The 17,554-nt window shown below is 44.3% G+C and overlaps 1 protein-coding gene across 7 annotated transcripts in view; it reads right to left on the reverse strand.

Annotated features, from left to right (window-relative positions):
- Positions 1 to 10,472: 10,472 nt before the first annotated feature.
- Positions 10,473 to 17,554, reverse strand: part of ETV6 (ETS variant transcription factor 6) — a 131,780-nt gene continuing 124,698 nt past the window's right edge. For 6 of the 7 annotated variants that reach the window (XM_052690469.1, XM_052690470.1, XM_052690468.1 and 3 more), the window contains one exon: positions 10,473 to 14,584. In XM_052690469.1, the coding sequence (XP_052546429.1) occupies positions 14,479 to 14,584 (106 nt within the window). In that variant the 3' untranslated portion in view covers positions 10,473 to 14,478. The other variant, XM_052690466.1, reaches the window with a different exon arrangement.

A 17,554-nucleotide genomic window follows, 5' to 3' on the forward strand; every position in this document is an offset into this window, starting at 1 on the left:
TGATGTGGTTAGAGTTGCAGGCAGAGGTGTGGAGTGCTTTGCTTTGTGTCAGAGGGGAGAAAGTGATAACCTGCTTTGATAGAACGGTGCCTGCCACTCATTAAGCCATGCTGGGTGGGAGCATGCCAGTGTTGGAAGAACACAGATCCCAGAGGCTCCTTGGCAAGGTAGGGGCAGCAGCCCCAGGATGAGGGATGCTGGCTTAATCCCAGTACAAGGAGAAAAAGTGGAGATGGAGAGGCAGTGAGTGAGAGCTTCTGCCTTGCTCTGTTCTACTGCACCTAGATGTAGCTTCTGCATAAAAATCTTGCACATATTTGTGCAAACCTGATGTTTGTCAGGACACCAGAGGTGAATCTTCTGGCACTTCTCTGGCACAGAGCTGAAGCTAAACAACACCTCTCCAGCCTCATTTCCAGCTGGCTCTAGGCAAAGAACCTCCCTGCACAGCCCATGGCATTTCACACCCAGCCCTCTGCCCCATGTTGCTGGTGACACTGACTCTCATAGAGCACAGGACTACAAACTCCCAGCCTCACAATGGTGATTGAAACACCCTGGAGTCCTGCAGCATGTAGACAGGGCAGCAGTGGAAGCTAGCATTTGCCTTTTATAGTTGAGCAGGACAGGTCCAAGGATTAAACACCACAAAATTGCGATCACATGAAATATGATTAAGCTCCTGTTTGAAATATTGGCTGCAATTGTCAGACAAGTGCCCTAATGCTTACAGCTGTTGAATTTCTGCTTCTGCTGCTATGGTAGTAATGGATGTTGTGGTTCCTTTTTTGGGTCAGATATTTGATTACTGTGAATTCAGTCTTGTTCTCTGCCTGTTTATCACACTGAGGTATAGGGTCCAGCTCCCTGGGAGGGTGCTTTGGGGAACAATATGATGATGCTTGCAGAAGCTGTTGCAGAAAGAATGTACTTTCCATAATCTGCTTCTGTAGTGAGTGTATGTAGGTGCAACTTTCAAAAAAAGCTCTTTCTGGGTTTGTTTGTCTTCACTAAATAAACAGCTCCAAAGCATCCAAGCCTTACTAGGCTTGGAAGAAGAGCTTTACTATAGCAATCACAACAGGAGGCTTCCTCACCTTAACAGCTGAATGAGTTCCCTGAAAATCAGATGAAAGATCATGCAAGAGGACTTTTTTCTTGTTGTTCTAAGTTTTTTGAGCAGAAAAAAAATATTTCTGTACTTCATACATTGTCTTAGAACCCACACAAAGAAATATTTTCTAATTGTTCTTGATGCAATATGTTTGGCAGTGAGAAAAAAATGTGGGTGGGGAGCACACCTATAGCAATATCCTTCTCACCTCCTCATTGAGGGGCAGAAGAAAATGAGAACAATTTGTCTTTGGCAAGCATGTGTGTTTTTCTGTAGGGCTCAGAAGAGGAGACTGAAGAAGTTGAATGTAAATGAAAGCAAAAGTCTGCACACCTAACTGTAACATCTGTGCAAAGGTGAAAAAACCTAAGCAGCCTGCAGGGCTAAATTAAATTAACATGTGATGTAGTTGGGGAAGAAACAGAGCAGACAGACCAGGAGCAAGGACTATTTGGTTGCAAAGTGTTTGACTGCAATCTTGGCCAAGTCAAGCCCAGGAGAATGCTCAGGCTGGAGGTCTCAGGGTGGTGCAGCTCAGCTGGCCATGCCCAAATGGTCAAGCTCAGGGGAATTCTAGAGGAAGCTGTCACATGAGTTCCTGGCCATGGGAGCTCCCCATGTGATGCTGGATGGCAGAACTGAGCCCCTAAAATCCCCTTGCTGCTGTTCTTGGACTTTATCACCCCATAAAGAGCTGGGAGGGTTTAAGGCAAGGGGGAATTGCTCAGAGGCAGTCGGGGACATTAGGAAAGTACCTGCTGCCTCAGCGAGCAGAGCTTGCAACATCCATCATCTTCCCTTCATTCATGTTCATGGAGGCTGTGAGGATCAAAACAGTGGTGGGAGCTGGCAAGTGAATATCTTGGGGATTTTAGAGCCCAGGAATTATAGCAATCTTTTGTGGAGGTGGTTACTACCGTGTCTAACCTCTGATCCAAGACGAAAGGGCTGATTTTCAGAGCGCGCTGGAAGTGCACATTGCAGTGCCAACGCAGCAGCCTGGAGGCTGTGATGTGCATGGTGTTATCAAGTAGAATGTGCACTGAAGTGAACTCTTTCTGGTGGATTTTGATCTTGTGAAGAATGGGGTTTCTCTTGACACTATGGTGGTCTTGAGGCAGGAGACCACTAGAGAGGGAAGCAGTGCTGACTGGAGAGATCCAGTGCTCCCCTTTGGGATGCGTGTTCCTGCTGTCCACCTTGCAGCAGCAATAGGGTTTGCACAGTTGGCAGTGAGTCAGATCAGGGCACTGAAGTGGGTGAGAACCAGCCTGCATCTGTTTTTCTGTTTGGGTTATTTTTTCCCAGGTCAGTTTGCTTGGTGTCTGCCAAAGGGCTGGTGCTGGCATTGGGAAGGCATTGGGAATGAGGAAGGACCTGGGTTTACCAGAATAACATCTGTGGCTAAATATGCTCTAAGCCATGCTGCGTTGGTTGGTCCAGAGGATGGGTCACAAAAGCGGCCAGAGCTGGGAAGCTGTTTTTTTGCAATATGTTTGTGCTTTTTGTTTGCCTTTATATCCTCAGTTGCAGTTGTGCATGCATCTTGTAGCTGCAGTTGCTCCTGGAAGCAGCATGTTATCTCCTGCCACTTTGCAACAGCTCTCACTTGGCTGGTTGGCTGCCATTTCTTCTTCCCTGTTCAGGTACATCCATTCCTTTATTAGGATGGATTTACTATGCTATGTTCTCAATTTGTTGCACATTAAGATGTACAGATGGGAAAGGTAGTCTACATGCTAGAGACATTGCCTATGTCCCTTCTACACAATTTATATTCCATTTTGTTTTGTTTCTGCATTTGTAAGATTTAATAATTACAACTAACGTTTTGTCTTGATTGGTCATATAATTACTGCAGCAGCTGAGATGCTCTATGAAGCTGGAGTTGTTTTTTTTTTTTTTAACACCTGATTTGAGTTCCCATAAGGGATAGGGGGCAGATGTTACGTCTTAGTTCTTGGAGACTGTGAGTTAGATCATAGACCACAGAGTGCAGACTGTAGAATCATTTGAATTGAAAAGGACTCTTAAAAGTCATCTAGTCCAACTCCCCTGCAATGAACAAGGACATCTACAGCTAGATCAGATTGCTCAGAGCAGAGTTTCGCTGTTCATTGCAGGGGAGTTGGACCAGATGGCCTTTAAATGTTCCTTCCAACTCAGATCATTCTATGATTCTACTATTCTTAAAGACTCTCTTTAGATACTGAAAGGCTGCTCTCACGTCTCCCCTGATCCCTCTCTTCTCCAGGCCAAATAGCCTCAGCTCTTTAATTCTTTTAGGCTTAGCAACAGACCACATTACTGGCCCTCAGTTGTGGCATAAAGCTTGTGAATTTTTTGTAGCCAGGGATCCTGGACACATGACTGTGAGGTGAGAGAGGGAGGAACAGAAAGTTATTTTGTGAGTTGGAAATTCTCACTTAATCCATACATACCCATGTGACTGGGACCTGCAGGAAGCTCCTGTCTTCAGTAACAAGTAGCAAAATGGAAAAAATAGGAGTGAGCAGGAGATACTCGTTTTCTCACACTAGCGCTGCTTAAGCGGCTTTTGAAGAGACCAATCAGTTGTTTTCCTCTTCACTTTTTCTGGCACTAAGAAGCTCATTATGAAAAACCAACCTGGTGTTCATCCAAGAAGTGGAGAGGCACTGGATCTCACTGCCCTCCATGCCTTAGCTGTGGCTACAGGAAACCCTCACAACACTTTTTAAAAATTATTATGAAAAATGACTTCTCAATTTGAGACACAGGACTTGGATGACATTTAATGGAGGATGAATGAAAAAGGGCAGAGCTGAGACTCTTCCTTTCTTTTTGTAAATAAAATCCAGGAGAAAAACAGTTGTTTTGAATTTGAAGAAAACGTTTTCATTTGAAAAATGAATAATTTCCTGAACGAGTTACAACTAAATGAAAAATATTCCCTTCTTTCTAAAACTCTCTCAGATAAATATTTATCCTTTCCCCATCAGAGTCTCACTCTTGCGGTCTTGATCTGTGCTCTGCCTCTCAGCAGGGACTCTAGCTTCACTCCTTCCTGCACTGTGTGCGTTTCTGGCTTCAGTCAGAGATACTGCAATTAAGGTGTACTCCCAGCCCTCCTGACAATAGTCTGAAGCAGGAGTGCTGAGCGATGATGGTGGTGTAGGAGTCCAAAGCAACACACTACTTATATAAACGTCACTTAAAACTGTGTTGCACCTGTTATGAAGGTGAAAGTGTGTCTTCATCCTCTTACCAGTGTCACCTGTGCATGAGGAGCAGCTGAGGTCCCTCGGTGTGCTCAGCCCAGAGCAGAGGAGCTGGGGGGAGGCCTGATGGCGGCTGCAGCTCCTCACAGGGAGCGGAGGGGCAGCGCTGAGCTCTGCTGTGTGACAGCGACAGGGCCCGAGGGAACCATGGAGCTGTCAGGGGAGGGCAGCTGGGAGTCAGGGACAGGGGCTGCACCAGAGAGTGACAGATCACCAGTGACGTTTGGGAAAGGGAGGCACTGTGTGTAGCACTTGGGAGGGCTTGGGCATGTCTGACAGGGACACTGCCAGCCCTTGCTGCAGCCAGCGATGAGTGCCATCTGATTGCCCGTAGTTCCACAGCACATAACGTTTTTATATAAGCAGCAGATAGATGCGAAGGAATCAAAGAAACTTTCTGTGGGATTCAGTTTCATGAACGCAGGCACCATAGTTCCTCACTCCTCCAGCTAGGCTTCTGCAAAGAAATCTGCATGTGCGTGTCACGGGGACTTTACGCTGGGCAGTGACAATTTTGAAAAGCAATTTAGGAAGTATAATACAAAGTATGGCTAATAAAGTGCACAAATCAAGAATCAGTGGATTTGGGAGACTAAATGAACAGTCAGATTTCCAAATGAATGGTAGCTTCTGTTGGCTTCAGTGAAAACTGTGGGTTAATTAGTTCTTTTGTAAATTGAACCTCATATTCTTCTGTTTTGAGATGAACTTGGCTTGATTTTACAAAGCCTTTCTTTTTTGCACATCAGTTACCCTTTATTGTGAAAACTATTCTAATGAAACCCTTCTAAATAGAAACACATCTATATTGACAACCCTGGGCACGTGAGTTGATAAAGCACTTGATAATTGGGTTTGAATCTGATTTTATACTGTCAGTTCATCTGTGTTGAGAGCTGATGGATGTCAGTACAGAATCCAGACCTCTGCAAATAACCATCAAAACAAGTTGTTGTGATTTTGACTTCAGGATGGTAACTGGTATGGTGGAAAAGTTTGCTGTGGGAGTTACTGTGTAAGTTCTAATTTTGTAGCAAACCCTCAGGTTTCTTGTGTAGGCTATTTTCTGGATACTGCTCAGACCTCTGTATTGCACAGATTTCATACAGTTCTAATTTCCATTGGCTTTAGCAAAGGAAAGGTGTTACTTCATGCATGAAATTGTTGACGCCGGAACAGCATATTTATCTGGCCTGTTTTCTCCCTGTTCTGTGTAATGATGAGGAAATTTCAGCATTGGGTTGGAGGATTTGAACTGAATGTTGGGTGAAGTCTTGGATATGTGAAATTCAGTTGGCTGGTAATTCTGCTTGCTGATTCCCCTGATTTTTGTGAGTGAAGTGGTATGTGAGATGAGAAAGAACATGAAGAGGAAGAAACCTTCATCTTTGAGTCAGCATGTCCCCAAGAGCATTTACAAACACTACGAACATTTTGAAGAGAAATGAGGAAACAGATGCTCTCCTGTGCTGATGTATTTGATACTCTGTTTTCAGTCATTCTCTCCAGGGTTGTTCTTGGACAGGGAGAAAACCTCACATCCTGAAGGTTTGGAAGAAGTGTGGTTGCTGGGTTACCTGAGGTCTTGGGGAATTAAATGGACCTGTGTGGACTTCCCTTTTGCCTTTCTATTCCATGTCAGCCTGCTCCAAAGAGATGGACTGTGCAGCCCTTCCATCAGGAGCAGCTCCATCATCACCCAAAGAAGCAAGCATATCTGTAGCTCTGTGTGTTGGGTATAGCCCCTCTGGGAAGCAGTGATGTGCTTGAGCTTCAGTTCTTTCTATGCATTTCAAGCATATTTAGTTGAAAAATGTGAGTGTGAATTGAACTGATTGCAGTTGGTAAGGATCTTAATGTATGGATGGAAATATAACAGTTCGCAAGAAGCATAAGCAAGAATAATACAGGAAGAATAAGAAAGAAAAGTGCAATCATGGAATCAAAGAATCATTGGAGTTGGAAGGGATGCTTAAAGGTCATCTAGTCTAACTGCCCTCAAAGAATGGGGAAATCTACAGCTAGGTCAGTTTGCTCAGAGCCCTGTTTGGCCTGACCTTGAATGACCCAAGGACAGGGCATCCACCACCTTTCTGGGTAACCTGTTCCAATGCCTCACCACTGCAAAAACTTGTTCCTCATATCCAGTCCAAACCTCCCCTCTTTTAGTTTGAAACCATTTCCCCTTGTCCTATCACAACATACCCTGCTAAAAAGTCTGTCCTCTTCTTTCTTATTGCCCTGCTTTAGAAAGGCTGACATCAACTTTCCCAGCAGCTTTCTCTACTCCAGGCTGTGAGAGCTAGGAAGCAGAGTTGAGAAACAGTCAAATAGAAAGGAAGGCACAGATTTGAATCCTGGGGATGAGTAACTCCATTTCCTTCGTAGGGGCTGGAGTCCTCATTCTTCAAGTCTTTGAATGGAGGCTGGTTCAGATCCTGCAAGAATGCACGGGCCAAGTAAAAGCTTCTGACCTTGGGAAGGAGAGACTGAACATACTGGTTTCTGGTGCACAGGGCGTACAGTGACCACTCTCAGGTTTCAGCTTTGTGCTGGTCCAAACTGCCCCCCTCCTTGCCTCAGCTTTCATCTACCTACCTATCTGCTTCTTTTCCTCACCTTCCTCTGAGGGGTTATGCATTCACGTCCTCATGGAGCCCAGGGAAACAATACCTGCTTTGTTCAAGCTGTCTTTGCTCTGGTTCCTTCCTTTTACCTTGTCAAACACTGGGAAGGGTTCACTTGAAAACTTCGTCCATTTAGCAGAGCTTGGCTTCACACCAACAACCCCAGGCTAGTAGTGTTTATCAGGTGGCACAAGATCAATTCTAATTCCTGAACTGTTATCGCTCTTCCTGTTGCGGCTGTTCTCCAACACTTTGAGATGCTGGGAAACTTTATGCACAGGTGTTTGCAGGAGGCGGAAAGATTGATGTGTCCCTGCAGGTTTTACAACTGATCGTATCGGTCATAATGACCTCTATTGTCCTACACGAGGTCTCTATGTGTTCTTTTTAACCTAAATGTTGACTGTAGTCTTCAGGTGCTGAATCATCACAGACACGGGGTCTGCCTGGTTGTACATTGGTGTCCCTGTCTGGTTTCTGTGCTCTGCAGAGGCTGGCAGAGCTACACACAGTCGCTTTTACTGGCAAAGGGACAACACTGAAGCAAACATGCACTGCTCTAAGTCTCTGCAGCAGCTGCCCAGCTTATGGTGATCAGCAGCGGAAAAAAGTCATTAAGTAACATTTGTGCTGTCCTTTTGGGCTAATGAGAGCAGTAACAACAAGGATAGAAGATTACTGTCACAAGGGAAGAAGAAAAAAGCCATTCCATTGACAGATCCAGCTCCAGCAGAACGAGCAGATGACTATCCATCCCACCCCCTCCCCCCTCTTTTTATTAAGGCAGAGAGGTGAGGAAAGGGTGGACTGGAGTTAAGAAGGTGTGAAGACAGACTCTTTCTCCTTATTTTCCACTTTGCCTGCAAAACAATGTAATTTTTGAGTAGTTTTGGAGAAACAGGTAGGAGGAACATCATGAATGAAGAAAGTCTGATGCAATTTTGTTGATCGAACCACTCCACTGCTGGGGTTGGCAGTGACTTTTCGGGCACCTCATGCTCTTGCTTCTTTCAGAGGTGAGTGCTGGGAAGCTCAGCCTCCAGCATCACTGTGCTCTCTTTTGGGCCCCTCAGAGGCCTCTTGGTGAGAGGAAAGCTTCAATTGGTCTTCACCCCTTTCCTTACTCCATCCATACCCTCTTCCTCCTTGCTGTGTCTGGCAGGATGGCAGCATGTCTGCAGCAGTTTCTTCTAACATGCTTCATGAAGGAATATGGCTTTCAGAGCCATCCATGCTCCTGCAACACAGCGAATACTTTTTCCCCATGCTCTTCAACATTTTCCTCTCCATTTTTTAGGTCAAGAGAGATTCTCCTCCCTCTCTACTCTGCCCTGGTGAGACCGCATCTAGAATCTTGTGTCCAGTTCTGGGCCTCTTAGTTCAAGAAGGACAGGGAACTGCTTGAGAGACTCCAGCACAGAGCCACAAAGATGATTAAGGGAGTGGAGCATCTCCCTTACGGGGAGAGGCTGAGTGAGCTGGGTATCTTTAGCTTGGAGAAGAGGAGACTGAGGGGTGACCCCATTAATGTTTGTAAATGTGTAAAGGGTGAGTGTCAGGAGGATGGAGCCAGGCTCTTCTCAGTGACATCCAGTGATAGGACAAGGGGCAATGGGTGCAAGCTGGAACACAGGAGGTTCCACACAAATATGAGAAAAAACTTCTTCATAGTGAGGATGACAGAATATTGCAACAGGCTGCCCAGAAACGTTGCAGGGTCTCCTTCTCTGGAGACATTCAAAACCTATCTGGACGCATTCCTGTGTGACCTAATCTAGGTGTTCCTGCAGGGGGATTGGACTAGGTAATCTTTTGAGGTCCTTTCCAGTCAGTGACATTCTGTGATTCTGTGATTCCGAGTATTGGTGAAGGTGATTTTTTCTCCAGTCCATCTGAACAGACACATCTCTCTGAGCTGCAGCAAGCAAGCATAACACATGTGCACACTACCTCTGACACTTCAGGATCTTTCTGGGGAAAGAAGAATGTCCTTGCTTGCATGGGCCTCACAGGTGGAGCCTCATATGGGAGAAGTAAAAAAGTTTCTGCAAAGTATTACTTTAGAATGGATTTCTAATAATTAAGTGATGCAGTCAGTACTTTACTAGCAGCCCCATTGAGTTCTGGGGTGCATGGGCTGTAACCAAAGGCCTACTTTGCCACCCTTGTCACTTCTCTTCTGGTCATCACTGTGGAGTGTGTTGCAGCCATGGTCTGCAAGCACATGGACCAGCTGTCATCCTGGTGGTGGTACTGGCATAGGAGCTCTAGAGCTGAATTAATGCTAGAGAGGAAAAGATGTACTGAGCACCTGCTTTTAGAGTGTTCCTTTGCTGCAGCCCAGAAAGCATATTCTCTAAGATCTCTGAGTTCAAGAGGCAGCTCTGAAACTGTTGCTCAAGGCAGTGACAGCCAAAAACACCAAAAACTTCCTCCATACACTCTCACCCTGCGATGTTAACTGTTGTTTAGAGCGAACAGAAAGCTGCAATGGTATGTAGGATACACTTATTTCCTCTTCTCAAATGAAGGGAAATAGCCTGGAGGGGCAGAGTTGTGGAGCAAAACACATTGTTTCCTTCTCATGTGATGTCTTGGCTCAAAAAGGAGTTCGTTCAGTGCTTATTCTTTACCTTGTGGTTTAAAAACAACAGTGAAAGAAAAGCAAGAAAAAATACCAAGTGAGAAGCAGCTGGGCAGATAACTCCACAGATCAGCCAGGTTATCATGGGTCCATCCCAAGCCGTAGTTGGGATCCGCATGACTTCACCCAGTACAGAGAGTGCCAGATGTGGCCTCACTGCTTGTTGTGACATGGCAGTGACTACTCAGCTGCTATAGACGCTGACAGCCTGCTCAGCATGGGAAAGGGCTGTCCAGGGAATAAAGGACAGCAGCAAGTGCCTGATGCCTTGCCATGCTGTCTCCTTGCCAGCGAGAACATGGTGTCACTGGGGTCCCTGCATCTTACCTGCTTCAAAGTGAAACAGGAAGATGAGGACTCCCTTTTGTTGGAACAGCAGCATTTAGGGGCTTTCTGTTTCTAGACTGGCTTGCTCAGATGAAAGCTATGGAAATTGTTATTGTCCTCAAAATTGAGCTGGTCTGTTTAGGAGGACACGATAGCTGCAACGGTTACCACACCTCCTCACTTCTGAGCTTTCCCTCCGTACAGTCTGCAGAAGGGGAGAGAAGCAGACGCTTCCATCTTGGCACTCATGCAGTACTCTGCTGATTGGTAAGGGTGAAGGCAAAGTAAATACTTCAAGGGACAGCATTACCTCTTCCAAACAAAGCTTCCCAGGGAAGATGCAGGCTTCACTCATGCACGTTTGGGCATGGAAATCCCGCAGGTTACTTTTTCTGACTGAAACCAGCTGCTGTCTACTGTATCTACTTAGCTACCAGAGTTCTTAAAAAGAAAGGACCTTTTTTTAGCAATGATTGCACCAACAAAACTTGTTATTCCCATTTTTATATTAAATTTTTTATTGAGATGATGTAATTACAGGCATTTTAAAAATTATTTGCAACTCACTGGCCCTGAGATTAGGCTTTGTTTTTGTTTTTGTTTTGTTACATTCGATTCAGTCCCTTAAACCCACACCTTAAAAACAAACAAACAAACAAAAAAATCACCGTTGATGAAAAGACTAGAATTTTATTGGGGAAAAAAAAAACAAAAACCAACCAACAAAAACAAACAAAAAAAACAGAACCCCAAAAAACACAAACTGATGCATTCTGGATTTGCACAGGGTTGCAGTTTGACAAAGAGATCTGGAGAATGCACGCATGGATTTGTGGATTTGCAGTCTGGGCAGGAAGGGCACCAGTAGTGTTCTTTGGATGGAGAGGCCATCAAAAAATGTCCAACATCAATCACAAAACTCAAGAAAATATTTAGTTGTGGAGCTGCAGCACACTGAAGGCAATGACGGTCCCACTTAACTGCAGCGTGGAGATCCTTTGCTGAGTATTTCTTGAGCTCTGCTGAGTATTTCTTTTCCCACTTGCTGGAGGAAAAGACAGAAAGCTTGGCTGCTGAGTTGCTAGCAATTTCTGTGCTGGGAAATCAGAAAGTGGGGAGGGGAGGTGGGTTTCAGGGCTGGTGGAAAGACAGTGTTGCCTGTGCTAGCCTGCACATTCAACAGGTGTTTCTGTAGCTCTGAACATGAATGCAGTTTGCACTCCTCGGATCTGCCATTTGGAGGTGAGGTAGAGGGGAATCTGCTTACTGCAGCTGTTGTAGCCTGTTTCTATATTTTTTAGCCACTGCTGATAACCTTGCTTACAAGACCCTAGGAACAGTTCACGTCTCACAGGTCTCCACACAACGTCTCAAGCCCCAGCAGTATGTCATCCATGCTTCAGCCTGCAGCACGCAGTGGCTGGAGGCTAGGCAGGGTCCAAGGGAAAAGCCTGCTCCATGTTTGAAGGATATTTTCTTTCTGGCAAGTCTGAGACTTGGGTGAATTTTATGACAGGGAGGGAGAAGTAGTTGTCCTGAGATGTCTTTACACACGAACAGGAAGGTAGTTCCAACATTTTTTTCCCTTTGACTTGATTCTGCAAGTGAAAATGATCGTATTTTTGGTAAAGGTGAACATTTTCTGTATTAAATTCCCTCCACAAATTTTCCCACTGGGACAACACGTGGGATTTTAGAATTCCTTGCTTTCTCCTGCCTTACCAGTGCTGAAAACAAACTGCTTGCTAGCTTACCTGGTGAACTCCTGGGCTTACGCTGGTGGACTGCCTCTACTTCCCCTGTGTGCACCTTGACCATAACAAAATCTTGTTGCTCAGCAAAGCAAAACGCTTCAAATAGAAGGTACCTATTGTCTTTCTTCCCCATCATCTCATAACAGTTGGAGCAAGGAAATGATGCAGTGCATGCAGTCATCACAGCCAGAGAAGTAAAGGATATCAACTGTGCTTTTTTTTTTTTTTTTTCCTACTGCTGTACATCCTAAGAAACAGAAGATACCATCGAGAGATTTCCTTTACACTGACACTCACTTCATCTGTCACTCACCATCTTCTCTAAGTTATTCCTTTGACCTCCCCAGGAAGACGTATTCCGATGCTCTCTGTGCTCCACGTTCAGTTGGAGGACATACACCCAGCTCCCAAGGCACGGCTGCAACCAAGTGCCCTTGGGTCAGTTATCATTGTGGCCCCCAGGTTTTGGGTTGGAGTCATTGTGGTGGCCCCTCTGGTTTCAGGCCTCTGAGCAGGGGGTCTCTCCCCATGCCTCCATCTCATAGCTCTAAATATTTCAGAGCTGTAGCAGTGATGGGTCATCTGCTCAGCTTTCTGATGCACGTTCATGTGCCCTTTCTTCTGAGGCAGAAGTCAAGCACTTTGTGTGCTCAGACTTGTGACATACTGTAATAAAAACACGTGCCTGGGAAGAGCTCAGGGAGAGATGTACACCCTCTTGCTCCTCATCAGACACTGGCTCTGCAAAACTTCTTGTTGTATGATGCCTATCTTTACCCTTAACAAAGCCCTTCCTCCTGCAGTTGTGACTCAATAACATCTTTTGTGAGACTGGACTTTGTTTAAACATACAGGCCAATGTTCATTGCCAAGTGCTATTTTTTTCTGCGTAGATTAACCCTCTTGTTAAATATGTGCTAAGATCAAATGCAGTGCTGGTTTATAGCTAATAGAAGCACTGTCATGGGAAATGTACCTTATTTTTTTGGTTGAAGTTGATTAGATTAATCCTCTTTTTTTTTTTTCTTTTCCTATTTCTAGCATGCATTTTCCCATAAAAGAGGCTTTCTGTTTTTAATGAACTAGTGTGGACTTGTTTTCCTCCAGTAATCATGTGATTCCTGCAGTTTCTCTGTATATCTTCGCTCTTTGCAAGTATAATTTCTCAGTTGCATTCTTTACTCTATGTGCACCACTGCTGATGGATCACTGGATAACTGGACACCACACTTCCCTGTCATGGTAGCCCAAGCAGTGTGAAATGCAAAGGGCCAGTAGTTCCTCTAGTACTGAGCATTAAGGACGACTGAGTTTCCCAGCCTGAGCAACCACCATAGGCACGGCTCTTGCCTCCTGCAAAGCACCCTCATGCTGCAAACCAAATAGAAGGTGTAAAAAATAGGGCATCTTGCAAAGAACAAAAACGAAACCAAGAAAGCAACATAGATCTGGGATTTCTTTTTTTCTGGTCTTTTAAATCACATTAAGAACAGGCAAGCTGAGACAAGATTCCTAGTTGGGAAAGCCATGTGGTGGGGAAGGGTTGGGAGGCATGGAAGGGAGAAAATCAAACTCCAAAACAAAGACAAAATCAATTCCAAGGCATCACTATTGCTATTTGGTTTCTAGTTCTCTACCATTGGTTTTTATATTGGTGAATCATCTGTCTCTCCAGGAGCACAAAATGATCCTGGAGTGGTTTCTGAGCAGTATAAACCATGTGATGGGTCCCTCTGCATTCTCCTCAGAATGGAAAGTCCTTCACCCTTCACCCCAAAATTGCTAGCACATGTAAGAACAAAACCTTCCTTCTGTGACTTCAGATATTTTACCCTTTGCTTTTTTATCAAAGCCTTTGAGCTAAAATTCTGCATTGTGCATATGTTGTGGGGTTTACATATATACATATATATTTATACTTGCCCCTGTCCCTCTCCCCCCCACTCCATTCTATCACCCCTTTGCTAGAGGGAGGGAAAATGTCAACATCGGTCTATTGCAGAGGTTTGTCACATTTATTTCTCTCCTCCCTGGAGCACTTAGGTGATTGGTTTTGGTCCGTATGCCTGAAGTTAATAGCTATTCAAGGATTCACGAGCCCGAGCTATGTTGGGATGCTATCCCAGCCGACACGTGAAGGGTGACTCCTCTTTGCTTGACAGATATGTGTGGTAAATTCTTTTGGTAGCTTCAGTACATTTACCAAACACAGCACAAAGAAATTGATCCAAGCAAACTGGAACCCGTGAGCAAATCCCTTCTGTGTCACTGTTGTTTCACGTGGTGTTACCTCATGAGACTTGGAAGTAAGAACACTCTGTTCCCAAAGGAAAGCCTTCCAAAGGAAAAAAGCATAATCTCACGTTTTGCCCTATGTGAGAAAAGGGAAGTCAAACTACATGTTTATTAGGGGGAAAAAAAAAACAAAAACCAAAAAACAACAACAACAACAAAAACCCAAAGAAACAAAAAACAAAAACTTAAACCAAAAAGAAAGAAAGAACTTGAGGGAGGCTTTGTAGGAACAGTGAAGTAGTGCGTAAGTCCGGGCTTTCTCCCATTTACTTTTCTGCCAGCACCACTTCTGCCTGTTAGTTTGTTTCGTTAAGGTGCTTCAGGTCCTGCATGGTCTTCAAGCTAAGCGGAGACCCCCACTACTGCTTCTGTAGGGTTGCTTCCCCTCCCAAACCGTGCCAGCCATCCGAGCAGATGTTTCTCACATAGACCCACAGAGGTGGTGCACCAGTTCCCTTCAGCACTCATCTTCCTGGTATATTTGTTCATCCAGTGCCTGGGATTCAAGGTGCTCAAGGCGGTCTGTTCGGCCACTCATAATCTCATCTGGGGTTTTCATGAACCTGAAAAGCACAGAAACAAGAGTGATTTTCCAGTGCTCTCAGCCCTTCTCTTCATAAAGATGCTGAACTCTCTGAGCTCTACAGTTCCCCAGAAATATCTTTTCTATACTCTCCAATATCACTTGCTATTTCCCAGTTTCTCCATAGCCCTCTGGCTTCTTTCCTCCTCCATACATGGAGAAGAATTTAAAAAAAAAAATCACAAGCATTTCCTCCTGCTCTCCTTTTTTGAAGGTCCAAATTTTAACCAAATCCCACAGTCTTTTCCAAGGCATGATGTTTACTTCTTCTTCCTCATACTGTTTGCTGTTGCCATGTAAGATGACGGTATGCCACATGTCCACTCATTTATGCAGTCTGGTGAAAGACATGTGAATGGTCTTTATTGCCAGCACATTTCAAAGCAAAAGCACCTGCAAGACACAGAGGCAAAAGACTACTAGTTGTGCTGGCTTGTGTGTAGGTGAGTGAAGGGGAATATGAAAATCTGAAGCAGGGCTGGAAAGGTTCAAGGATCGAGTCAGAACAAGCTCTGGGAAATGGAAAAAGCCCCAAGAGAAAAATCTTGTAGGCTAAGCTAGACAAAGGCAGTCTTCTCCTGTGTGATTGGAGGCAAGTGAAATTGTAACATCGCAGCGTCCTCTGTAAATGAATGCCACAGCTCCCAGTACCATGCCTTGCTGCAGCGAAGTCTGCAAAGGGCTGGAAACAGAAACTACCTCTAGGGAGGCATGGCAGCATAGGGAATGGGGAAGGATGTTCACCAGCCTGCAGGTCAAGTCTGCAGTCTTGATCTTTGCCTGGGTGCTTTTGTGTACCACTGCAAAGAGGCAGCAAGGAAGACCTCTGCTTTTTCTTTCTGGATTTAACAGCATAGGAAGAGAGAATGGCACAGGAAGGATAAAATCATAGTCTAAACACAAATCACTTTCCTAACTCGTAAGTACTTCTGGAAAAATTAGAATGAGACATGTTTGTACTGGAAGTGTTACAAAATTTTGTGTTTTTTCATTAATGAGGTACTGTCTAACATCAGCAGTACAAAATGTGTTAATCAGAGGAGCTGACTTTATTTCAGGCTGATGAGACCCTTGATATCCTGGCTCCAGTGAAAACAAAACAATCTGAGATGAACCTTGTTAATATCAATCAGTGCTGAAGCTCATGGGTTAAGACTTGCCTCCCCCTTCTGCTTTTGTGGTTATGAAGCTTCAGGCTTCCAGTTTGAAAAATCCAGAGCCTCTCAGCAAACACACAGCACAGCCTGGAACTAACCTCTTGCCACCTCTTCTAATTTTGGAAATCATATGCACATATGCATTTAGGAAAAAGAAATTGTCTGTGACTCACTGCTGTGTCACTCCCATTTGTATGCTGGAAGAACTCTGCTGATATAAATGGTGTTATGGCACTGAAAAACTAGCATACAGAAGTGGTGAATCAGTCCTTGGCTATCCAGTGAAAGCTCATCAAAGCCTACAGGCCAAACTGTGCCCTGATTTAAACCCTGTGCTTGTCCTGTTATCTTACATGAGGATGAAACCAAAAGAGAGAACAATCCTACTGCCCTCCCTATCTTCTGCTTGTTCTGTTTCCTAAATCATTTGGGAGATGGCCTGATAAGAACTGTACAGTAGAACTCTGGGTATTCCTTCTAGTCTGTTTATTAATTCACATTGAGGAATGCCAAGTATGGATGTTTATTACAGCATTTGAATAAATTAAAAAAATAAATAACAAACAGCCCAGAACTTCATGCTAATGAAGAAATGGTATCTATAGTATCTATAACCTCTTCTGTTGCAAAAGGTATTCAGCCAAACTACTAGGAAACTTTCCCTCACTCCATTTTAGATAAAGCTCTCTACAGATATCTGCACGAGACAACTGCCTGCATGTTTCTTAAAAAGTCACATTTCCAATCCTTTCTTTTATGAGAAATAGCCAAGAAAGGCACATTAATGGCTTGATTTTCTGCAGCTGTTCTTTTTCTCTGCAGATATAAATTGGTCTAAGAAAACAACATCAGTAAGTTTTTATTGGGAATTGTGCAAAAAATGCTATGTTTTGTTTCCCCCTCCAGTTTCCAAAGGAAATGAAGTTTATATGCTCATGTTTTATGCTGCTCTGTGACCTTTGAATCCATTGGTCAGTTTTGGGCAAATCTGACAGAGGAACTGAGATCTCCAAAGGTAGTAAGTTTCTACAGTTCAGAGAAAATAGGCAGCCTGGTCAAGGAGAGATGGACTCCTGCTTTATTTGTGCTCCCACCAAAGAAAAGTTTCCAAGAGGAGCACACGCATTACTCAGCACCACAGAATTCCCCCAGGAAGTGTAATCTTCACAGAAGGCCACACCAATCCAGGCTCCTTTGGTACCACTCCTTAGGGAGCAACACTAACTTTTTGCCAAAAAGAATTAAAATAATACAGTTGATTTTGCCTGCGATCTCCTCACTTGCTTTTTTTCCTATTTCATTCTCTTTCTAAAATGAATATCAACAAGACATTCCACAGAAACCTCTTCAGCTGTACATAGCCAATGCAATTTTGTTAGTTCCTTTTCTGAAAAGAAACTCCAAGACTGCCTTTCTATTGATATAATCTCTATGAACATTACTGGATCCAGACAAGTAATCCAGACTGGATCCAAAGCAGCTGTTGGGCTGAGTTCAGTGTTCTGTGGGTCAGGATTACACACTAGATTCCATTGTCTTCCCTGCAGAGAAATGGAGTGCTTACGCTCAGTTGTTCTGCCAGTTGTACCCAAGTTCATACAACAACTCCCTGCTTTGTGTTGTTTAGGGCCCTACTTCCTTATATTCTTGGTCATATCATCAAATTTGATGCTTCAGGCTTTACGAACAGTTCTTGCAGGTCCCTCTCTTCCTCGAAGGCACCTCTACTAAGATGTGTTCGTCAGCACCTCCCTTCTGCGATGTTGACGCCCCTGAGGAAATGTCAGATCCCT

This window comes from Tympanuchus pallidicinctus, unplaced genomic scaffold, assembly GCF_026119805.1.
Source record: "Tympanuchus pallidicinctus isolate F22 unplaced genomic scaffold, pur_lepc_1.0 scaffold27, whole genome shotgun sequence".
NCBI classification, from domain to species: Eukaryota; Metazoa; Chordata; class Aves; order Galliformes; family Phasianidae; genus Tympanuchus; species Tympanuchus pallidicinctus.